Source organism: Homarus americanus, unplaced genomic scaffold (assembly GCF_018991925.1).
Source record: "Homarus americanus isolate GMGI-L3 unplaced genomic scaffold, GMGI_Hamer_2.0 scaffold18418, whole genome shotgun sequence".
NCBI classification, from domain to species: domain Eukaryota; kingdom Metazoa; phylum Arthropoda; class Malacostraca; order Decapoda; family Nephropidae; genus Homarus; species Homarus americanus.
This window is the reverse complement of record NW_024730867.1, coordinates 363,365-390,072: the sequence shown is the minus strand read 5'-3', so window position 1 is coordinate 390,072 and position 26,708 is coordinate 363,365. Positions and strand designations below refer to the sequence as shown.

Here is a 26,708-nt window from a genome sequence, read left to right as displayed (position 1 = left end):
CAGTACATGCCCAGTACTTGCCTACAGTGAGTAACAGAGACGTGACCGACTGCCCAAGCGGCTAACGAGCCAGTCAGAGTCGAAGAGGATGAAAGTAAAGGTTAGGACAAAAAATGAAGATAAATCTGCGCCTAAACAGCCTAGTTCTATATAAACAAAGACAACAGCCTTTAACTTGTCATTACATCGTAAATTATTAAGTATTTTGCTGTGCTAGACATCATACAGCAATATTACATACCTTGATATTGTGGAGTCAATAACATATCTAAATTATGGTAAAAACCATGAGAATTGATGATGGTGATGAAGATGAGATGGAGAGAAGAGAGCCGTTTGCTCCATGAAGATGGAAGACGGTGTAGGAGGAAGGTAAAGTTAGGAAGTGGGAAAGTGTGCCAGTCAGTTGATCCCTGTGTAATAGCGTCTGCAAACTTGGCTTGTAGAGCGTAACTGAGTGTTTCTCATGGGCCACAGCCAGATGTCAGCACGTAGATTTAATTTATCAAGTTGTACTGGCAAGCTATGGGCCCCCTCTACTCGGCCCATGGCGTCTCTACACCCTCTCCTTAACCCGGAATTGATTGTCAGCAAAGTTGATTAAGACTGTGAGCAATAGAAATAGGGCAACCTGCAATGTACAGCATTCGGAAAAGTAAAATGATTGACAAGGTAAGGAATGAAGATGTAAGAATGTGTGGTACTAAAATGTTCTTGGGATCTCATGGCAGGTGTCCGACAAGTGAAGAACAAAGATGATGCGAGGCAGACTACAGTAGGAAAGGGTGTGTTATGCAGGTGTCATGTTACAGTAGATAAAATGCTAGTACAGTACAGAAAATAGAAAGATAATATGATAGAATTACTGTGAAAATTTCTGAAGCTTTATAATAAATGTGGATTGAACTGATTAATTCTGCATACTTTAAATGCATACTGTGTTAATATGAGAAGTGTTGACTATTTCTGTTTGATTTTTTCATCCTTTGTCCTCTCTCTGTAGAATAGTGTACGATATGGTTTTCTTCCACTTCCCTCATCTTGTACATTTCTCAACTAAAAACCATCCCCATTTTCCTGAAATTTTTTTCCCTTAACTCACTCCAATGGATGTGGTTAGAATACAAACAATTTAATAGACAAATGATTCACTGACTAGATCCCACCCTGTGGATTGGCACTAAGAAGGGTGATCCGGCTGTAAGACTTTGGCCAACTAGAGTTATTCCCACCCACGGTTCTCTACAGCATTTTCTGGGCTGAGCCTGACACCCTTGGTTTGTTATGGTGAGCTGGAGGGGGGATCCCATCCTTGTTTTGGCCAATAGTTGTCATAAATGGGCATAAAACGTTGTTCATGATTAAGCACATTTCAAATAACCTCAGATCATATTTAGGATAAAGAAACCATATAATTAATATTGACCATGTGGTAATTAATGCCTGTACTGTTATCCGAAAACTTTGAAAATCCAAAATATATTATAGTGGCATTTTTTACTATTTAAATATACTTGTAATTCACTCTATAGTCAGCGGCCTACACAGCCTAACACTTAATTTTTTTATTTGGAGGTACATAAATAAATAACTGTTCTGTTCTTGTTTTTGTATGACATTAACCTTATCTATTATGCTATATATATATATATATATATATATATATGTGTTAATTTCAGTTATAAATATTACACATTAGTATATAACTATCACAGAGGTTTTATTTGGTGCTTAGTGAAATATAAGCTTTTTTATAATGACTCAGTAAACCAAAAATTTCAATTACTGTATCCGAAATGGTTCTGGTCCCAAGTATTTCGGATTTTTTAAGTACAGCCCGTAGTGACATTTCTGCATAAAACATTCTGGGTATGAACCACAACCACAGTAGGTGCCAAGTAATTAACATTGCACACTACACCAACTTAAAAATATGCACAGTTCCGTTCAGAAGTTCGTGGTACACTGGCGGTGAAGGGTGCATAGCCTGTTGTACCCTTCCTGGACGACAGGTCACTACGCCGACCCTCCCACCAACACACACAGTGGAACTGGCAGAGGAGCAGTGTGATTCGAACGAATACTCATCAAAAAAAAAGAGATTGGAAGGATATTGATGTGAAAATCGGCCAACATTACTGCTGATGGATGATGAAGATGTGTTCATATCTTGTTTATGAGAACAGAAATCTATAGTGATAGGAGTAACCATTCGAATATCAGAATACAATAGGAAAATTATTTTCGAATGAACACTAAGAAATAGTTGACCAGAGCGGATATATCAAATATACCAAGACTATGATTAACGGCAGCAGTCCAACGAAAACGATTAATGGCAACAATCGCCTTATGTATGCAGGTTGTCTCGTTTGGCCTCCGCGTTGGTTAGGGGGTTGCCTCGGCTGCCGCGATAATTGCAGCGTCATCTGCTGGGGTTGTCCTCCAAGGGGCTCCTGCTCTTCCGACTAACAGAATAGATCACATCCATATTCAGAATGATTTTGACACTCTAGGTTACCTAAACTGTAAATTTACATTTCAAATATAAACATGGTTAGAAATTATATGCCAGCTTCCATAACTCTACTCCATAATCTAAACAATAGTTTCAGTATCAAAAGGTTACAGAAGTGATTATTATTTCCAGATAGATCACCAATTTCAATAACAACAAAATTTAGCCTTATCCAGACATAACTACCCACAAATAGTGATGCTGAATTTGGCTGTTAATAAACTTAGGTTAGGATTCCTCTATCTACCTTTATAAATATTAATATTAAGTTCCGTGATCGAGCTTTTCCGAATCTTTACCTAAACTTTGAATATGATGCAGGTCTCTCATTCTCTTTCCATTCATCAATGCTGCTATGGTCCGCTCCTTTGTTGAGGCAGTTATAACTTACCTAAGTCGTTAAGGTTACCGCTCTCCTCTCATCATCTTATCCACTTCATCACAGTTGTGGGGGACAAGGCCAACTCCATGTGCCATACCCAGTATGGAGAGACCATTATCACGGAGAGTGATAATGCGACCTCAGAGCACCAACTTCTCGTCTCTCCGATTCAAGTTGGCTTGGTGAAGCTTCTGATCAGCGGCAAATAACACCACCACCTCGGTGAAACACACACACACACAGCCCACTTGTGTCGGTGTGTTTCAGTGTGTGTGTGTGTGTGTCGATGACGTAATACATATGAAGTAATGTTATTTAACACTTAATCGGCAATTATCACTATTCAGCGTAACACACACACACACACTGTATATATAGCTAGAGCATTATACGAAAAACTTCAAGTAATGAATACACTGAAGACTCTTGATATATGAGCTCTGTTCACCTACTTCTTAGTGTTCATTCGAAACCAATTTCCCTATTGTATTATGATATTCGAATGGATTCTCCTATCACTACAGTTTTCTTCTATCGTCAGTAGGATATTCATATCAATATCCTTCCCATCCCCTTTTGATGAGTATTCGTTCGAGTCACACTGCTCCGTTGCCAGTTCCACTGTGTGCGTGTGTTGGCAAGAAGTTCGGCGCAGTGACCTGTCGTCCAGAACGGGTACAACAGGCTATTCACCCTTCACCGCCAGTGTACCACGAACTTCTGAACGGAACTGTATATACTGTACTTTGGTTCAGTGTCACATCGGAATTATGCCACATAATAATTCCTGATATAACATAAATCTCTTTTAATGACTAATAATAAAAAATAACTAAAAACAAAAGATAATTGAGTATATCTGTATATGGAATTCAATGTGTGTGAGGAGGGTGTTGTACGCACTATACCTCACGCTCATATCATCACGTCAAAAACAGCCTGATACATAATATCCGCTTCATCTCATGAAGACTTATCTGCCTTTGAGTTTTAATGATGATGAAAAAAGTACACAGCTCAGAAAAAATACAGCAACTATCGATATCATAACACTATAGAACCCACAGAAAACATTTACTGTACTTTATAATTCAAAGCCAACAAACCATCATCTACAGACACCCAAATAAAGATATCCGGCACTACAACATACAGACCATGCATTGAAATTAAAACCCATTGTTATTCCTACAATAACCCCCCAAAATACTGATATCCACAATTATTTTGACAACCACAGAAAACACTGAAAACTGAGCTTCAAGAGTAATGGCAAACAAAATCTGTACCAGTATGTTACTGATGGAGCATGTAGCTATTCCTGTTATTATAAAACTGACTCCTAATCAATACTCAAAAGAAAATTTTCATTCGTTGCTTTTTGGAACAATTATTGAAAACTATACAGTACTTCAGATGAAATAAGCTGGGGTGCCTTATGTTCAATAGAAATAAGCTGGGGTGCCTTGTCTTCAAGTAAAATAATCTGGTGCGCACTGGGGTGTCTAATCTACAGGTGAAGTACGCAGGGGTGCTTAAATTTCAAGTGAAACAAACTGGGGTGGCTAATCTTCAGGTGAAATAAGCTGGGTGCCTAAATTTCAGGTGAAATAAGCTAGGGTGGCTAAATTCAGCTGATCCGTTTAATGTTATCCTAGACCTGAGCCACAAACATGAAGTAAACGTATAATTAGTCAGGTGAAAGTGAGTCCCACAGGCATGGTTGCCCGTTAAGGACGGTGTGGATACGGAAAACTGTATACCAAGACATAAAGGAAAGAACTCTTCTCCCGCATAAAGTCTACCTGTATATCCCTTGCTATATGCTAGGCAGGGGATCAGATTCACCAACGGGTTACAAACATCGCAAGTGTTTAAAAGTTCATAAACTCCTGCGGTGGTGATTCACTAAAGATTTACGAAGTCCACAACTAGATTTAGAATGGCTGACTTTCCTTCATAACTTACTGACTTTTGAGACCTCATAAGCTATTGTAAGGCGGAAATAAGGCCGTTTTCTCTACTATACAACCCATACCAAAACACACAGCGGGTCCGACTAATTACCCAAATGTACCCAAATATAGCCGGAATGAAGTCAAATAATGGTCCTAGATGAATAAATCGGACTGCCAATCACTTCTCGACTAGCATTTGGTGTCAGTCACAAAAAATTAGTAAACTTAATTTATATATATATATATATATATATATATATATATATATATATATATATATATATATATATATATATATATATATATATATATATATATATATGATATTGTTTTGGTCACAGGTTAACCATTGTCCTCAAACAATCATAATTCTATCTAATGACGCGAGAAGTACGTCTAGCAGCTGTGTTTTGGTATGGGTTGTATAGTAGAGAAAACGGCTTCATTTCCGCCTTACAATAGCTTATGAGGTCTCAAAAGTCACCGTAAGTTACGAAGAAAAGTCAGCCATTTTAAATCGAGTTGTGAACTTCCTAGGTCTTTAGTAAATCACCACCGCAGGAGTTTATGAACTTTTAAGCACTTACGATGTTGGTAACCCGTTAGTGAATGTGGGCCCTGGTGTAGCTACCACAACCGCTCTTACTGAAGACATCCAAGTGAGAATATTCCCTCAAGTAGGATAATAAATTAATAATTATCTTTTACTGCAAAATAATAAATGTTTTGCTTTGAGAAATTATCCCTAGATTTCTAAAGTTGGATGTCTATTACAGACTGACTATATAAAATTTTTGTGTTATTCAATAATCTGGTGTTATCATGTAAGGCTCCATGGGCTTGTGTGTGTTTTAGGTCGCAGCCGCAGGGTGGGGCCACACTTGACGGTGGACCAGCGCGTCAGCCTATTGGGACGTTCCATCCTTGGTCAGAAATGTCAGACCCAAATATTTGTTAATAAATTCACGTCAATGAAACTCATTTCATCACGATTATGGACAAATATCACGTTATTTGTGAGGTAAAGTTTTAGCTTCGGTCATCCCTGTTAAGATACAAATTATGTTGTCTTCTTAGGTTTGGTTAGCACATAATTTCAGCCATTTTTATATTTTCCCAACATAATACAGAAAATGAAATTAGAAAAGTTCGTAATGATCCCATTACGACAGCTTCTACACCTTAAACAAATCCATGCCTACTGCAGGTAGCCCTTGGACCGGCCATCCTCGTTATATGAGGAGCAACCATTACATAATATACCTTGGCAACAACAGCAAGTAGGCCGTAGCGACGAAATTCCCCCGCCCCTACCCACGCTTACCCGGAAAAAAATCTACTGAAGAATATTTAACAAGGAAGGCATACATTACCGTCTCCCCCTCCCTGGACCCCACAGTACAACATAACTTTTTTTGTCAACATACCTGCACTTAACTGCTAATAACCGCTACATAGAGTCCTGGAAGCTCTTACGGCGCCACAAACACAAGGCAATTTACAATCGGCGCACGTAAAATCCTGAAATCGCCATCAAATACTGCATCACCACACGCCACCATTAACGTACCTATAATGATAATTAGCAAGCCGGGAGTGCCGAACCCAAGGTACTCTACTCAAGATAGGAAAGTTCCAGCTAAAATATATGAAATGTGTGTATGGCACAGTTGCCAGATACCTCAATAATAGCGCCATCTATTGGCTGCATCCAGCAGTTATTAGTGACGTTATATACGTTGTGACGTCACGAGTGATATTTTTTAAATTTTCCATTTATTTTAGACATGTCAATACTCATTTATATATATGCATGTATTTATAAATATAAAGAAATAATGAAAACACTACTGTATAATTTTCAATGACTCCATTGCTTCAAGATCTTAGATGAGTTCAGAAATTAGAGCACAAAATCTTTTATCTGGCACAATTATCATACAATTACTGCAAGTGATGAATCACCTGTCATGCCGTTACACCACCCATAACACAGTCACAGCACCCATACCAGTCACACCACTCATACCAGTCACACCACCCATACCACAGTCACCACCCATGCCACAGTCACATCACCCATACCACAGTCACACCACCCATACCACAGTCACATCACCCATACCACAGTCACACCACCCATGCTTCAGTCACACCACCCCTTCAGTCACACCACCCATGCTTCAGTGCCACCCACCCATACCACAGTCACACCACCCATACCACAGTCACACCACCCATACCACAGTCACACCACCCATACCACAGTCACACCACCCATACCACAGTCACACCACCCATACCACAGTCACACCACCCATACCACAGTCACACCACCCATACCACAGTCACACCACCCATACCACAGTCACACCACCCATACCACAGTCACACCACCCATACCACAGTCACACCACCCAGACCACAGTCACACCACCCATACCACAGTCACACCACCCATACCACAGTCACACTACCCATACCACAGTCACATCACCCATACCACAGTCACACCACCCATACCACAGTCACATCACCCATACCACAGTCACACAACCCATACCACAGTCACACCATATTGAACTTCTATTGCTTGAAAATAAACCTTTTTCAGCTTTTTATTATCTTACCTTGGTTTTTGCTGTAGTCTCTTTAGTTTTTTTATAGTGAATGTTACTCAGCTGATGAAGAAGTAGTGTAGAGGTTGAGGATGATGATGATGATGATGTTTCTTCAGCAAAATTGTCATACAGGGATTGGATAAGTATGTTTATAAACTATGTGGGAGACAGCCCGAGAAGATTTTCCACCCGCTGAGTAACAACATGGTGCCTAGTTGGCCAAACTCTGTCTATCTACATTTCTGGGGGTAGAAGGACATGAAGGACCTCTGGTGGTGGAGAAACAACTGAGGCATCATACAGTAACTGGCCAGATTGTATGGTTACAGATTTACAGATTATATTACAGTCACAGGACACCAAGTTATCATGGCAGACTATTCAAAGTGACAAGAAAAATTCACATGTAATCATATTATAATAAGAGAATAAGATGATTTGTGGTTGTGGATCCTATATATTCAACAGTGATGGGGTTCCTATGCTGTATTTTTCATTCCAGTCTTGGGGGATCATAGGCCTATGGAAATAAAATTATTAGAAACAAAAACTACAGTACACGTTTTTTCTCTTTATTAAATAAATAAACATTCAGTAATTAGTTTTTCAATGTGGCAGTGTCTTCATACACCTGAGTAGTGATTTCAAGTGAGGAAATGAGTTGAAAATGATGACTTGTTGAACGATTAAATACACGTAATACACGCATTACAAAACAAAATTATCTAAACAAAAGTTGAAAGATAATATCAATCAGTCTTTTGTCTGCTAATATAATAGACTACACATAGCACCTTTTGAGATTCAAAGTATCATGATCACGATTAAGGCACTGAAAGGGAAACAGCCAAACACTTTTATAACTAAATTCTTGGGTATTTCCTTTTCTTAAAGTTTATAATCTTGTGGATTTTGTACGTCTCCAGAAAAAGGGACACAGAATATAATAATATAATCACACTTTAAATAGAACATGAGAGGACAACCCATAGGAATATAGTATTAAAATGAATGTAACAGTTGCATTGACATATACAGTAGTGCACATGACTGCCTTCTCAAGGATAAGGCACCATTACAGAGAATTTAGCACAATTGAAGAATCTTGAGTGGAGGCAGAACAATGACCACTGATTTCTTAGATGAATATAAGTAAAATCGCCTTTGTGCAAACAGCTACATTCACTAGAAATGGATAAGACTTCATTATCTGAAATTTAGCACAAATGAAGAATCTTGAGTGGAAGCAGAAAAGTAGTGTTGTACTTTCTTGGATGAGTACAAAGACCTAACTAATGAGGAACAATAAAAAATAGAGTAATGAACATACCCATTGAGTGAGACATTGGTATTGGTTAACCCAGGCATGTATACAGTAAATAAAACTGTTCAGGTCATTTGCCAAGGAACATTGGTCAGCGGAACAAATCATCATAGCTGATAATTTTTATGATCACAGAACGACACATCTTTAATTACAGTAATCACCAGTTGTTTGACCAGAAAAATTGTCACACTATTACGAGCTATTTTCTTTTCAAATGAAATTCAAGTCACATTAGTAAGTCACTTTACAACAGTGTCCTATCACAGCTATTAAATAAATTTATATAAAAAACACCTTTTTCCTTTGTGTATTCTGTAAAAGAAAAGCTTAAAAGATACCACAACAAACACATTGCCAAAACCCTGGTGTAGTGTTTTGAGTCTGGCTTTGCTATGACCAGACTGGCAATTATAAAGGAGATTGAATTTTCTTCTCATCAAGTATGATAGCAGCTGTAATCTCCAACTAATTCTGTTCAATTGTTGTACAGTATTTCATATTATTAATCTTCTTACTCACAGAAAGTGATCCTTATGCAGTTACTATATGGCACAATCTCTTGACAAACATGTCTTAAAGCAAGTGAGTCTTCACACTCACTATTTAAAATCACTTTCTTTTTCAAGATTAAATCATATTATTGCCTTGTACTGTACTTAAAATACAGGAATTCACATTCACAGAGTTCAGAGATAAAGTGCTGTACTGTACACTCTTTATTTCATGTTTCATTACAGAAAGCAAAAGAAATTTTGGTGTTCACAGTGTTCACACTTCAGTTCCTTCATCTTCTAAATTATTTCTAACAGTTATTGCTAATGTTTTCACTTTGACTGTCTGCAAATTACTTTCACTGTTTAGAGTCATGTTGGGTGGAAGTGTTTTGGGTCTCTCTAATGTTTTCCCTTCACCTTTTCTCCTGAACTCTTCCCGTTCATTCTTTAAACTACGCACAACAATCACTTTGTCCTTTTCTGAGTTTCTAAAGAATCTCTTTACAACCAGTAGGCCTGCAATGATGATGGCAAGCAAAACAATAAGAGTTATTACAACATACAAAACATTATGGAAGACCGAGTCATCAGAATTAGTGGCATTGGCTAATGTTATCTGAAAACCCCTCATGTTTGTTCCATTACGAGTGTGAAGAGATGTTAAAAAGGCTGGTACTGGAAGGTCTTCAGTAAGGTCAGATATCTCTCCAGAGGTATGGAGATCCTGCGAAGAATCTTCTGATGGCCCATTGGATATAACTGATCTTATACTTGCTGTATCCAGATCTGTTTTATAAATTTCCTCTTCATTACTGATATGAATATGACTCCTTGGAGATGCAACATGAGAGAAGGCTGTGTGGAGAGTTGTATCTCTTCGGTTTCGATCACTATTGGGGCCAATTGTATAAAGGACCTGCAGCAAAAGTTAAAATCATAAAAAATTCACATAACTATTAGTAATGCAAGCATTTGAATTCTCTTAAAAAATTATACCCATGACTTCACTTACTTCCCCAATAAATGTAAACAATACAGTATACTGTATTGGGCCCAGATTCACAACGACTTACGGTGACCATAAGTTTCTACGACCTTAAGGCTGAACGGGTGATTCACTACAATTTACAGTGACTGTAACCCAACTTATCATACAGTAAAAGATATGGTGGCCACTGAGCACCCATAAGATTTCTCAAGGTCGAAATAACTCCTATTTTTTCAAGTATACAACCCCCAAGACACACAGAGCAGTCAGACATACAGTACTTCAAGCTTTAGCTCATGACCGTGCACTCCTGAGAGAAAGGGTGTTTAGGGATCCTTTGGACCCTCTACAAATTGATGACCGCTTAATGCTACGTAGGATAATACTCTGGCTAGATATGTCTGTGTTAATAGCTTTGAGGTTTTTTGCAAGTGGTAGTTTCCAGTGTGTAGATGATGATGTTACTAGCTTAAGGCAATCAACTGTGACGTACCAACGGTAAGGAGGCGTATCATATGTCCCAACGAGATGAAGAAACTGCAATAATTGAAACTGAATATGAAAAGGACCTAGGTGTGCATGTTGACAATGAGCTGAAGTTCTCGGGATATTGCGAGAAGAAGGTAAATCAGGCAACTAAATTGTTAGGTCTCATAAAAAGGTCGTTCAGATATCTAGACAGTCCGTCCTTTGTAACAATCTTCAAGATTGAAGTGCTTCCCAGTCTGGTCCCCAAGATATGCTAGGGACTGTCAGTTGATTGAAAATGTCCAAAGGAGGGCCACCAGACTGGTGCCTGCACTATGGGACCTCAGCTACCCTGAGAGATTGGAGCGCCTGAACTTGCCTAGCTTATACTACAGATGGGCAAGGGGAGACCTAATTGAGGTGTATAAGCATATCAAAGGGCACTACCTGGAGCTGGCGGACGCTCACCCTACAAGGGGTCACAGCTCAAGGTTGAAGAAGCCGTAAGCCCAGAAAACTGTGAGGTGTAACTTTTTCGGAATAAGAGTTGTGAACTCTTGGAACAATCTGCCAGGGAGTGTTGTGACGAGACCGAATGTGAGTTCTTTCAAGACCAGACTTGACAAGCACTGGAGCAGGTTCAGATACATTCAGGAGCCTTTGCATGCCCAGTATATGCCAACAGTGCGTAACAGAGAAGTGACCGATTGCCCAAGCCGCTAACGAGCCGATCAGTGGTGAAGAGGATAAAAATAAAGTAAGAAATATAAAGTGCATTTGCTACAAACTAATAGTAATAATACTTATATTATTATTATCATTATTATTATTATTATTATTATTACAGGTAATATTATTATTAATACCTGTACAGTATTATTATACAATTATTATTTTGAATAATATTTTTATTAATTTTATTAATATGCATAATCTGCTGGTGTGGGTAACTTGTGATTGGTTAATATTCCTTCACAGTGTTTATTCCGGGGCACAGTGATTGGTCTAGCGAGGAAACAAAAATAAATACACCACAACGCCCTTTGGCAGTAGCTTACGGAACTAAACTTACTTGCGATAACCGTACGAACCTTTTGTGAATCACCTACAGTATTACCAATACTGTACAGTCACCGTAGCCTCTCGAGATAAGATAAGAGATACAATCAAAGTTATGGTCATGTAAGTGAATTTGGGCCCAGGTGTATAAATACTGTATATAATATCTTTTCTTACTGGGGGGGGTGTCCAGACTTATTCTCTCATCCCCAGAAACTGAAATACCTCGGCTTCAGCAATGCCACAATTAATTCCAGCCGAGGCACAGCTGCATACAGGCATTCCCCAATTTATAAAAGGGTTCCATGCCTGAAAAACCTTTCATAAATTGATTTTTGTATATTGGATCAGTTTCCCATACACCACTAATATAAAAGCTGAAAAGGAAGAGGGGAGGGGGAGGTTGCCATCATAATATGTTACACAATATTTTTATAAAGATAAAGTTTAGTGTTTGCAATGATTACAAACAAAAGAGAAATACCATACATGATATGGAGGACAAGGAAGTTACTGAAAAACAGCTACTGTACACTCACACAAACTACAGTATGTTGAACATTTATTTTAATCTTTAAATAACCAAATAAAGAAAACATCATTGCATACGTTTAATTAGTAAAGAATTTAACCAATATTAATTTCAAAAGCAATATGAAAACATTAATAACAATTTATTAGTAAAAATAAATATAAGTTATGATAATCAAGGTACTGTACACTATTGGGCTATTTATTCAAGCAAACAATATTCATTCATGAACTTGATACTTCTGGCAAATGTTGCAACTCACTAGAAGCTTCTGGAATGTCAACAAACCCATTTAACTTGCTCTTAAAACTCTCAACATCTAAATAAACAGTATTTAATTTTTTTTTGTATTTAAAGCATGCATACAATACTCTCTGGTAGATATTTCTAAAAGTGCATCTCAAACTCATGAACACATGACGACTCTTGCCCTTTCCAGTCTCTTACATATTATACTGTATCCATCTTCTGTTTTAGATTAAGCACACAGCATTTCCACTTAGCTGGATGGATGAGGTGATGATAGCGGTTTGCACCAGCATAATCATTCAAATAAGTGGAACTATAATCAAGGCACCCAGTGCATTTGGCCAAAATGGAGGATACACACAGTGTATCTAGTAGCCAGAAATGGAACCAAGGTGAAGCAGCACCAAATTCAAACTGATCTTGTTGATTTTCTTCAAATGTAACTAGACATTATTTACTGGAAACTGACTCCATCAAAAAAACGTTGGTTGTATGAGAGTTCCAGATGGTTTAATGCCAGATATCTGAGGTTATACTGCATAAAGTTTTACATATCTACACGTTTATATCCAAGAAACTGTTTAGTGAGTGTGTGGAGTGGTCTGAGTGGAGCACAATTGCAAAGGATGCTGTTGCGTTGCAAAGGTGAGTGTCAGGGGCAACTACGATGTCGTTTGTAGATTAACTTGTATAATTTTTTACCGTTTTTATGCTTTCATTGTTACTATACTATTTATATGCCTACAATTTTAAGTTTTAATGTTACAGTGTACAGTATAGTTAAAGCTAATTTTAAAGGTGCACATAGTGATCTAAACAGAGGCTTCACAGCCAGTTACTGTACTGTGGGATTACTGACATTTTAGGTCTGGTACTCCAAATTCTGAGAAAAAATCTATCTGACAAACCCAAGTCCCAAGAATGCTGGATAACCGGTCCTGTACCGGTATTGTCTTTTGCTTCTTTATGTAATACCAGAATTTTCTTGTAAAACCAATTTATATAATTTCCCACCTGATATTTTGCTTTATTACCTGTAAGTACCACTGGTGGCCAGAATTAACCTGGTAAAGGCCATCAGTGTTTAAGAGGAATCCATCAACACCTGAGAATTGACGAAGGGCATCAAACTTGGGTATATCCTCAGCAAAGTGTGCTATTATATGGGGGTGACTTGTGTTGCCCTCACTCATAGAAGGCTGTTCTCTATCCTGTAAGGGTCGTACAAAATAAAGAAAATGTATGGAAGTATATATTCCCACCTACACAGGATAAAACACACAATGAATGAACTAATGTGATAAAAGTGGGAAACTAGATTTGAAACATTTATAAACCAGATTACCTAAACTTATGAAATTACCATATTGTGATATTCTTGCATATTATAGTGGCACACTTTCATTTCCTTATTCTGATAACTTTTATCCTATGTATTCTAATTACTGCTCTCATGAATGCCATTACAGCCAGTTCTTATTTACTTTTCCTTTTGTATCTTAAGTCCATTCTTCACACTCACACAGTACAGTACTGTATGCCAATGATTCCCCAATAGTGTTGATCCTCATCTTTGCCTCCAAAAACATGTTTCTCTCCCCATACACTTGTCAATGCACATACTTTCCTTCCTTCTGTTAATGGATGAAGCATATATATATTTTTTTGAGAGGTGTAAACCACAATCTTTTGTTAGCTCAGGGAGTTGTGACCCTGTCTTACAAGCTAAGAGGATGCTTGGAAGTTGCCACTATAAAAATGGATTAGTGATAGGAAGGGCATCCAACTGTAAACTTGCATCATATTTATCTGATGGAAAATGGGAACCACACCGTAACGTAATCATGATGATGAAGCAAGAATTTTTGGGGTCCATGAACATGTCCCTATTTTTTCCATAAGAAGTTAATTTGTTAGGAATGATAAGCAAGAGATAGAGATCCTTCATAATCTAACCTCATTCTCCATCAAGGGAGTGACATATGCTCTTACTCAACAATTATATTTTATATCATACAGAATCCTAAAATACAGTACTGTACAGTAATATGCTTAAATTAATTTGGATAATCATCCACTTTCATGAGAGTGTATCCTCAGGAAATAAGGGTAAGCATACTTCATGACCTAAAACTAAAAAGAAATAAGACCTAATGCAGTATATCCCTACCAACCCTATGTGATCCCTGGAGTGAATCCAGGTCTCAATACACTACTGGAATCCTTGCACCACAAAGCCATGTTTAAATTACCAGAATGAGAAACCTGTGACGAAGCTTGCTGGAAGGCTGTATACATCCATATTGTGGTCCCTCTTGATAAAGCTCACCGGTTGGGTCATATGTTGGCACATACCTGAGCAGTGGTGAAGGTATAAGACAGTAATACTTGGCATGTGTATCTATATTATGCACAAATTTAAAAGAATGTCATCAAAAATAAAAAATCATAAACAACATTATATTACTTTGTACAGTGTACAATGATTTAATAAATAACCTCAGGCATAATAACATTAATCCCCAGTCATATTTACTGTGATATTAAACAATGACAACATCTTAAACAATTAGAAGTACTGAAATAAGACAATAAGATAAATACATACCCTTCTGCACCAGTACAAAGGAAAACTCGCTGAATGTATAATTGGTAGGCAGAATGGAGATCCTGACTTGGGTGCCACAACACTCTGCCGTAGATTGTCTGGCCTGGACCATAGCTTCCTTTATAATCCACCTCCTGTGTACACAACATCAAATGCATCAAATGTGTATATCTCTGTGTAAACTGTGACAAATTTTTTCTTGTTAGAGCATGAAATAATAGAAACCGTACAGTAGTATCTTCCTTTAACAAGCTGAACACGGGAATAACCCGGTTATCACAAAGGATGCGTTCCTAAGTCATTGCGAATATCAGGGCATTTTTTCCCATAAGAATTAATGAAAATATGGGGGATGCGTTCTCAGCCGGCAACTTTCACCACATATTTATTTATATACACAGTACAATCTGGAACAGTGGAAATTCAAGTCCAGTAGTAATCTCTCCGTTAACCGGAATCTTTGATCCCCGGAACTGTCCAATAGCCGGAAATTTTTTGAACATTCTGACAAATTTTGGGAAAAAATCTCTTCATTTCAGGCATGGGAATTTTTTTTGAGGATTGCATCATGTGAATTTTCGGAAAATTATGAAAAAATCGCTCACTTCTGTTTTTATATATGATCTGTGTTGTGCCTATCACCATTACTAGGCCTGCCTGCATCACAAGCTCAAGACAACAGCATCTGCTTGTGAGTACAGTATAGTGTACTGCATTTTATTTATTTACAATATACTGAACATGTGCAGTGGTGTTTGCATAAATAAATACATACTGTATAGCTCTGTGACTGTCTGTGTAAGATGCGTAATTTAGACTTTCAGAAAACTTTTCCCAATACCCGGAAAAATTCCGGGGATGTGCAACTTTTTCTGGGGATGAGAAAGTTTGTCTCCATACTACTGAAATCTCTGAATCCTGGAACCGGTCTGCACCAATTATTCCGGCTAATGGGGATATCACTTATAATAAAGCTTAAGCCATAGCAGTACACTCCTCCCCCCTCTCGCAGTACATTACAGTATTTTGATTTTTACTGTTTTCCTATTCATTTAGTCTTTTTCATGATATTCCTTTTTTATATAACTTACAGGGGACAATCTCCTCTTGGTAGCTCTCAGTTTCAATTAGGCAGTTTTAAAACTGCTTTCATTATATGACAGTGAGCTGATATTTAAATGTTCTTTGAAATGAGAGAAATGGTGCTATTAACTGTAGAAACTGTGCCAACATGTCTACTGACTAAAGAATGTTTTCAAAGATTAAGCTGGTGCCATCAAGCTTCACATGTGGAAAGTGACACGTGCATAAAAAGTTAAACAAAGAACTGTGCATATATATGAACAAAACTGTCTCACCTGCAAGTTATCAACCTGTCTTGGATCTGTAAGGAACAGAGCTGGACTGTTGAGAAGCTGGAAGTCTGTGTTGAGAGTGTAGACAAGCGGAACTGGACGATGAGTTTGTTGAATGGCAATAGGCAATGTGAAGGTTGCTGGAGGATGAGGTGTGCAAGGAAGTGGTTCAGTTACAGTGAAAGACTGTGTTGGGCTCACAGTACAGGGGATCAACTCCAACGTGTACTCCCCAGTATAGTCCTTGAGATTATAATCACTCACAGCTCGCCATACCTGATTAAACATAAACATGATTTATTATAAACAAATTAACTGTAGCTTGAAATTTTTATTATTTACAGGATACAGTTCTTGACTGACTGTCATCACCGAAGAAAGAAGATAAAGTAACAGAGTCCTTGCATGTCAGGCACTAGGAAACTCAATCAGTTACGCACTAAATAACATTTTAAAGTTCACAAGCTTTTACTGTGAATAAATATCAGTTACTTCTCAAAATTGAATATATTATCAATGTGCTGTACTGGCAGTTCTTCTTCCCTTTCATTTATATTGTTTATTCTTATGTACAGCATATTTACTTTCTTTGTAATACCCTGTAATATACTGTACCGTAAATATTTCAATCACAAATGAGAACTTTGGATATGACTACAGGTACAAAGAAACTATGAAACACTGTTGTATAGATGATCAAGATAAACTACATTGAAACATTGGTCATTATATCTACAGAGCATTGAATTAGACTCAAGTTTATCACTGTTTATACCAGTAAATCATCTACCTGTTCTGGGCCATCCCAAGTGGAAGCAGTCCACAGAAGTACAAGGGAGAATTGGATGTCCAGTTCTTTTGGAGCCTTGAGTTGAGATGAATACTCATCCAAGTTTGAGTGATGCAAAACAAACTGACCACGGAACTTTGCCATTGTCTTTAAGTCGATTACCAACCGACCAGATTCATCTATGGATATTCTTGTTACCTAAAAGGAGAAAAACAATAATTCATGACACAAGTAAAACAGCATCAGTGCTGAATAATATCAAGACTTTATTCATGGTCAATCACCTGACATAGCAAACTAAGAGGATTTTATGAAAATAAAGTTGACATGATGGAATTAATATTTCAAAGCATATTTGTCACTCAGTGAATTAAATTTGTGGGAGTGAAAACAAGGAGACAGTTTTTTATATCTTCTGCTACAGACATGATGCAGGCTGTATTGAAATTACAATATCTTTGTTAAGTAAGGTTGTTTTTACCATTAAACCAATTTAAAACAGATTTCCATTAACAGATTCAATAAAGCTTTTAAATTATTTTCTATAAAAAAGAGATACTTAAGTTTGTGACTAGTTTGAAAATTCAATGAAAAAAACCTGTATGAGTGCATCGTTAAGGTGAACATTGAGGCAGCCAGCATCCCTGATATGAGACTATGATGCAGTGTGAACACAAAGTTGTATAATTTTTGTTAATTTTATGCTTTCATTATTTATATTTATATGCTTTTATTATTGTTAATTATATGCCTACAATTAAGTTTTAATGTTACAGAGTACATACATTTAAAGCTAATTTTATGGGTGAATCTAGTGACGCGAAGTCTTCACAGCCAGGTGCTGTGACATCACAGGAGAAGGAGCATGGTATGTAGTATTACCATACAATACAGTAAGTATTTACAGAGGGGTCAACAGAACTGAGCATTATTCTGCTATGGTTAACAATGAACCCATCTTATCTTAATCTAATGTGCACATTTATGGACAAAATATACTAAAATTATTCTCTTTTCAATAATCAGGAATTTTAAGAACACCCTGAAGGATTAATGTGGCGATCGAGTGGATACAGGATCCACTTCCTGTTCCATGGGTCAGTGGCCTGATCCCCAGGCATTCCCAGTTCTCCCAGCTGTAAATGGGTACCTAAGTTTACTACTTGGGAAAGTGAATGTGGTCGTGTGCAGTACCGGTCATGCTGCCTCCTTGTGTACTGAAGGCTTGGTATACAGTGTGCTGTATCCACACTGTTCCTAATGGGCAGTCATGCCTATGAAACCCACTTTCATTTTCAATGTAAAATATTTCATTACTAGTTATGTATTTTGAATTTATATAATAATAAGTACAATAATAAAATTGCCACTTATTTTGAAATATCTGGTATTTAAAAGCCCCTTTCCTACCCTTTAGTTTGAAATAATGAGGTTCTAGTGTACTGTTCACACACACAAATTTGATATACAGTATATAAAAGAACAATAAAAACCAAGTACCTGTACAGTATTCTATTCTTTCATTTCACTCTACCTGTACAATGTTTTCAATGAATTTTGTTTTCCAAAGTACAAATAAAAAGTTTATATTCAGACTACTCTTCAAACTATAATAATGGACTTTATATGAGTACAGTGGTCCCTCAGTTAACGAGCACAATTCGTTCTAGAAGGTTGCTCATTAACAGAAAAATTCGTCAACCGAAACCATTGTTTCAATGGGTTTTTGGATAATTGGTTCCAGCTCACCGAAAATTGCCTAAAGTCTTCTGATCTGGTTTTCGTAAGAAATATTTCAGCTCTCTACCAAGTTATCTGATACTGTACACAGAAAACATCAAGTAACTTTTGGGTTGTTCACCTGTATCTTGGCAGTAAGAGTAGGCTGTGTGTGTAGACCCTGGTGCCATAGAAGCGTATTGTAATAAAGTGACACTGAAAGTTCTGTTCTGTGGTCGACTGATGCCCAGCCGGGTGGTGATGTTGCATACACATAAGAGATGTACAGAGGCACACGTACAGTTAGAAAACTCTGCCCGCCAGAGCCAACCTGAAGATAAAATGAGATATAATATTGAATAAAACTTGGAGAATGTTAGGATTAAAAAACATGCATTGAATAGGTCTTGAAAAACGATGGATACAGTAAAAAAAAATCTGAGACAACAATACTGAAAAAGCCGTTTTTTTCTAAAAACTAGTTTTTGTGATATAGCTCGAATGCAACGTCAGCAAGTGCTGCCTAGGTATGTTAATTCCTAGCCAATTCGCCAGGCCAACATACAGGCAATTAAAACATCTAATAATGACTTAATAAGTAATATTAGGAGGACACGTTGCCACCTGGCATTTAATTGCAATTCTCAAAGCCCCTCCTTCACCTTGCCACTATGCACATATATTCACTAACTTCCCAAATAATTATTAAATTAATTAAGTACTGTACATATTTGAAACTTTATATATTCACTTCTTATAATTCAATGACTATTTGTTTGAACATTTGATAATTGTTTGTACATCCTCAAGCAATTACAGGCTTGGTAGGCACAGTCAGGTTTACAATGAGATAGACCCTATATAAATTATGTCATCAAAGACTTTGTCTAATTGTTTCTGATAGACAAACAATGGTATTCATATTTATAGATAAAATACCATTTGCTATAAATTTTGGTGTGGCAATTTAATACCACCTGTTATTATTAATAAACAGTTACATTTGAATACCATTAAGAAATATTAATACAGTATAAGTTTATATACATAGGAATAGTTTGTTACAGTTACAGTTTATTTCTTAGGGTGAATATATAGTTAGAGCTTTACGGTTGTCCTCACAAACGTGTATAATGAACCATGCACCTAGTTACGGTACAAACAATACAATGTCTACATCAACAACCTGTGTTTAAGTACAGGTTGACAATCACTTATCCGAAATCCTTGGGGCCAGAGGCATTTCGGATTTCGGAATTTTTCGGTTTTCAGAATGGTTAGTTTATTTTTTTTTTTTTTTTTTTAGATCACCCGGGTATAAGTCACTGACCCACACTGGGGCCTGGGAGGCGAAAATATATTAGAAATTATAATAATAATAATAATAATAATAATTATAATAATAATAATAATAACAATAATAATAATTCATAGGTCCAGGTCGTGTTTCTCACTTTTGATCTTTTTTTCATTCTTGTATTTCTTTATTATTATTATTTTATTATTACAGTATTATTGTTATCATTATTATTTTATTTTGGTGTATTTTTTATTAAAATTTTTATTTACTATAATTATTATAATAATTATTATAATTATTATTACTATTACATTTTCGCCCCCCAGTCCCCGATGTGGGTCAGTGATCTATGCCTGGGTGGGCTAATTCATGTATAAAAAAAAAAGTTCGGTTTTCAGAGCTTTTTGGTTTTCGGAATTTCAGATAAAGGGTTGTCAACCTGTACAGCAGCCAAGGGTGTGAGAGCAACTGAGGTAGGGGTAAAACTGGGTGGGACAAGGGTGGAGTGAAGCAATATGAAAATAAAGGGAAACACTAAAAGTTAATCCCCAGTCATCTGGACTTCATTTAATCCAAATTTGCTATCTGGCATGGCAACTGCATGGCATCAACTTTTGTTTATCTGCTACTCTGTAAAGAGCTCAGAGGTAGTAGGCAGCTATCAAACAGGGAGGTGTTACTGCCTGGGAAAATATTGGAAGCATAATGTGTTGTCTAATGGTGGACCCTGCTGCCATTTGGCATCACAAAAATTGTGACCAAGTCCCAGGTTGCTGATCTTACTTTCTGCCTCATTTACACACAATTGCAGGGTCTCAATTAGTACTCTTACTTTGACAACACAGCATACATTTATAGTTTTCACTCGTGATTTTTTATTTTTTTTTATTTATTTATTGTTCTTTATCATTATTATTTATTTTATTATTTATTATTATTATTAATATTATATACAGGGCACACATTCCATTATCTATTGCTCTACACAAGATGTAAAATATTTTCTTACATATCAAAGCAGCAGCAAGTTTTATTGTGAATTCTTACAGAAAACATACCTGGAAATCTGAGACAACCTGACCACCACACCGGTCTACCAACTGTGACATTGAGAACCAGGCAGAGAAGGTCCACATACAAGTCTTCAGGTCCAAGTGACGATATAGTTGCAGTGTTTTATTCTGAAATAAATTGTGAGTACGATAACTATGTATGAAGTTTAACATCCTAATTCCCTAGGTTATATATCTTAAACTGTTCACAGCTAATATCCAAAATTATTACTTACACTTATATTGGGCTGTGTGTGTGTGTGTGTGTGTGCACACGCACGTGTCCATAATATGCTCAGAAAGTGGTGCGTACACTTAACATGAAACTTGGGAGAGGTTGATTTAATAATGCTTAAACAACTCTGTGTCTTATGTTCAGATCCTGCTTCCAATATAGCGACTATTTCACTCATATTGTTGCTACATAATATAGCTCAGCCACAAACCCATTAACCTTCACCAATCTATATTATGTCATAAACTTCACTTATTCAAACCATCTTTATATATGTACAGCATTTGCATCCATGAATCTATCTTTCAAGAGCTTTTTTTTTTTAACTAAAAATATAAATATGAAAGCCTTCTGAGTTATATAGCATATTTGTGAGTGACAAAAATATTTTAACAAATCTAATTAACTGAAGCTTACCTCCCGAAGATTTTCATCCCACTGATATGGCCTAGGATGAAGTGGAGACTGAAGTGGGGACTCATCCAAGAACCCAACTGATGGATCAAGGTTGGAGCACAGGTGATGCACTCGGTAGAGCTGTTCAGTTAAAAGGTATCGCAAATTGTGGATTGGAAGAGTTGACAACACAGGAACCATGCCATCTTGATGAGGAATTTCTACATATATCTTTACTGTGTTAGGGTGACTTTCATCTGTAGAATTAATGTATGACAGGGTGGCCATAAAAGACTGGCTCTGGAATCCACCTGGTTGTCCTGGCACAAGTGGTGTCTGGCATATCCCATTTTGAATGCCAATAGATATAGCTTTACTCCGCAGGGGAACTCCAAATACACCATCACTCTTGATAGGCTGGGCAATGCATCGTACCCAGAAGTGGCGAGCAAAGAACATTGAATCTAATACTTTAGTGTGTGGATTTGCAAATAAAGTACCATCTGTGAGTGAGTGAAAAGGAGTAAGACTTCCATCACCATCAGCAGGAACAGCAACCTCCCACGAATATTGTATGGAAGTAGAATTTAACCCAGCTTCAGAACACATCTCACCAGTAACAGTATTTTCAGGATATTTCATATCACAGGGTGTGATGCAAACTAGTGGGTATCCTGGACTTGCAGGTTCCCCAAGATGCTCTTCAATGTTATCGAAGTGCAGTAGAGAGACAACTATAGGAGGTGCTGGGAGGACTGAGCTGCCAGATGATTCATGGTCTAAAATTGTGATGGTGGCAGATATGATGGCTCCTAATTCAGCATTAATGGGGTCTTGAGGGCCCAGCACCACTGAGAGGGTCTCATGCCACTGGCGCTCAGGGTTGTGAACAATGGTGATTTCAACATCAACCCTGATGGTAAGCAAAACACAAGTCATAATATATATATATATATATATATATATATATATATATATATATATATATATATATATATATATATATATATATATATATATATATATATATATATATATATATATATATATATATATATATATATATATATATATATATATATATATACTCTATACAGTAGCTATTAACAGCAAATGCTAAATCCTTTACTGAGTCTTTTCTCTGGCATTTTCACAATAAACCTAACTTGGAAGTGTTCTAAAGGCTAACGGTGTCCATCAGAGGTCTCCATTTTTATTTCTGTCTTTGAGTTTACTTTATAATTTCCTACAACTTCCAGCCCTGTACACCTCTTAAGACAACCATTCTTTTCAGTTAGTTTTCATTATAAAAGCAGATCTCAAATGTTTCACATGTTATAATTAGACTAAAAAAGAATTATTCTCCAAATATTTTCAGTATTGTTACTGGGAATTCTTCAGGATTTACTGTAACTGCAGAGACTGTGCAACACTGAATTGTTGGAGGTCGGTCTACACACAAAACTCTTGTTCTGGATAGAATATGAAAAGTGGTGGTAATTTTATACCATTAAGGAGATGATATATGACAGAGACTGCAATTTTTTATTGCCGAGCAAGATCCATGGTAATTAACTGGATACTACTAAAGGAGTACGGTACATGCATAGTACAAGCTACTGTACTTTAATTTTACATAAATCTTAAAAGTTCTTACTGTAAGTGGTAGAAGTCAGTAACTAATCCTAACAATATTACGGTAGTGAATCTCTAGAGTTGTCAGACACATGGGAATTCCAGGACCCTAAAACTTAAAAGTTATAGTAGGTAGAAACAAATTAAATTATTAATTTAATTGGACATTTTTTTGAAGCATAAACTCTTCTGTTCACCATCAGTTGTTTCAAAATTGAAAACTTTAAATTCTAATCTTATAAATCTAAGTTCATTATTATCTACTTTTCTAATGTGTACAGGAGTAGTACTTTCTATCAGGTGAAGATTCAAATACACCTACAGTAGGTAGTAAGAGGGAATACTTACATTGTATCCCCGGGTGAGAACTCTACTTCAGCATGGAGTGGATGGTAGTCTGACCCTGAAGCAGCTGAACCATCCCTAGTTGAAACCATCACTCGGGAGACTTGAGATATGTCACCAAGTCTGATTATAGGGACAGTGAGGCTGGAAGTTAGATCCCTTGCTTGGGGTTCAGCAACTGTGTATACACCATGTTGTAGTGACACTCTTGGCCTGTCTTCCCAGTCCAGAATGGTCACTCGTACTATTTTATTTTCACCAATGTGAGGACGAAGGTCTGACGGAGAACCCGGGTGAGATAATTTAACGATAAACTTTTCTTCCTTCTCATACACCAAATCATCTAGAAGTCCAATTTCACATTCAACTTTGGAAACACCTTTTGGAAATGTCACTAAGGAATCCCTGGTATTAGGCCGCTCCATGAAGTCAATACCTGCCTTTGCTGACCGCTGACGTGTAAAGCAATACACAGTTGACACTCGACTAAGGTCCCCTGACCTCTGTATTGGGATCTTCACGACAGTTTGGTTTTCTCGCACTTTAACTTCAGGCACAGTAAACTGCATAGAAGGTGCATCTTCATCATCAAGTATGGTTACAATTGTTTCTGATAAAACACTACTAACAGATGCATTTTGGGCAGTGCTAATGAAGACTTTGAACCGCTCTGGGCCTTCAAGTTTTGGGTTAACTTTATCATCAATAAGATTAATGGTACAAGCTGCATGTTTTTGACTCTCCTCAAAATTTACTTGCTCTGAGTGGGGGACATAATCGAGAGAAGGCTGAGCTTCCTCTGGGGTATAAGACTTGGTAGCACACCAAACGGTTGATGGGTAACTTAAATCCACACCAGTGCGTTCTAACTGAACTGACACTGTACCATCACTTTCTGATACGTTATAGTCTGATTGAATGAAACTGATTGTACTGTGGTCATTGGGTCCTCTAATGGTGACAGTAGCTTCCTGTATCTCACCAAGTGTTACACCATCAGAAGGATCTTTCAATATTAATTTGAAATCTTCATTAACTTCAAATATTGAATCATCAATGATTTTTATGTTGCAAGAAGCAACTTGAATACCAGGAGGAAAAACAACCCTGGATGATTCCTCATAATAGCGATGTATAAAGTCACTTCCATTTGTTATTTGGTGTGGTTCAGATCCTTTAGCAGATCCATCTTCACTAACACATATCACAGACACAGGCAGGTTGACATCTCCTCTACGTTTCAAGCGAGCAAAGATCATCTCGTCAGTTTCACGGATAATAAAACGACTAGTTTCAAAAGCAATTGAAGGTTTGTCTTCATTGTCAATAATTGTTACCACTGACTTCTTTGGTTTTCCTAATAATGCATAATTTGGGTCAATTAACTTAACACTAAAAGACTCTGGACCTTCAAATATTTCATCATCAAGGATAGGTATCATACAGTACTTCTCAGTTTCTCCTTCATTAAACTGTACAGGTTCTGAAGTAACTTCAAAATCCTTATTTTGTGATCCATTTGACTTTCCTCTTGCAGAGCCTCCATGTGTGGTGCAGGTAACTGATGATTGTTGCTTCAAATTTCCACTCCTTTTCACCAATATTTTAACTTCACCATTAGTTTCTGTTACATTATACTCTCTTCTGGCCATTAAAAACCATGCCCACTGAATATGAAAGACATTGTCTGACACAACATTAGGTTTACTATCAGTTACTTCAAAGGTAAACTTATCATTGGTTATGTCATGTGTATAAGTGGTGAGCTCGTAGTATACATGACCTGCAATGATGTCAGCTGTTCAAAAGGAAAAAAGAAAAAGTAATTACTACAGTGAAACTTTGTAATAAATTCTTGCAATAATGCAGAAGCATAATAGATTAATACTACTGTACATACATCTTTTCTAACATTCAAAATACAGTAATATGTTAAAGTTAAATCTTAATCTTCTGCATTGTATAAGCCTAAGATTTTTTCACACTGATTGACTCATCAATGTTATGCAGTTGCCACTTTTGTCTTAAAAATAAAGAATCTGCCAAAAGAAAATACAAAGACTTGCCAAGTACTGTATATGAAATGAAAGAAGTTGAAGTAAGGAGGAATAAAATAATAAAGGTAGACATAGAGCAAAACTTAAACATTTGGAAAGAAAAAAATAGTCTGTCATTACAGTATAATTTAAATTATCACTGCATTTTTTCTTTGTGAAGGAAGTGTTTCACTTATTTCTTAGGCATAAGTATTAACTGCTACTTTATCAAGGCATCCATCTATTAGCCCTCCTCTCACTACTGTGGGAATGGTCAAAGGCAGACAACCCTTAAAATAGGGGAAAATGGTATATGTATTGAAACTGATGGAAAACAAGTGTGGAGGTGACAGTAAAGGCCTATCCAGTGTACTAACACTGGAAAGACTGCCCATATGGCTAGTAAGCTGATAGGTGAAAATTATATAAAAGATAAAAATACAAATTATGCTTACCTACATTATTTACCAGAACATGCACAATGTCTGATGTTTTTCCCCTAAAACACACTTTAAAATCACTTTCAATACATGTATGATGAGTTGTACTAAATGTATTTTCCCTAACAATTTCCTTGTAAAATAGGGATGCATCTTATCCGGCCGTGTGTCTTCTAGGTGGGCAAACGCGGCAGACGTTAT

General features: G+C 36.9%; 1 protein-coding gene across 2 annotated transcripts in view; it reads right to left on the bottom strand.

Annotated features, from left to right (window-relative positions):
* Positions 1-8,037: 8,037 nt before the first annotated feature.
* The window catches only part of LOC121867386 (extracellular matrix organizing protein FRAS1-like), an 82,001-nt gene continuing 63,330 nt past the window's right edge, over positions 8,038-26,708 (bottom strand). For both annotated transcript variants that reach the window (XM_042367301.1, XM_042367302.1), the window contains 10 exons: positions 24,035-25,829; positions 22,073-22,964; positions 21,427-21,549; positions 19,211-19,399; positions 17,350-17,547; positions 16,563-16,835; positions 15,205-15,338; positions 14,849-14,951; positions 13,631-13,807; positions 8,038-10,216 (listed from right to left, as the gene is read on the bottom strand). In XM_042367301.1, coding sequence (XP_042223235.1) covers positions 9,575-10,216; positions 13,631-13,807; positions 14,849-14,951; positions 15,205-15,338; positions 16,563-16,835; positions 17,350-17,547; positions 19,211-19,399; positions 21,427-21,549; positions 22,073-22,964; positions 24,035-25,829 — 4,526 coding nt within the window. In that variant the 3' untranslated portion in view covers positions 8,038-9,574. The remainder of the gene's footprint in view (positions 10,217-13,630; positions 13,808-14,848; positions 14,952-15,204; positions 15,339-16,562; positions 16,836-17,349; positions 17,548-19,210; positions 19,400-21,426; positions 21,550-22,072; positions 22,965-24,034; positions 25,830-26,708) is intronic.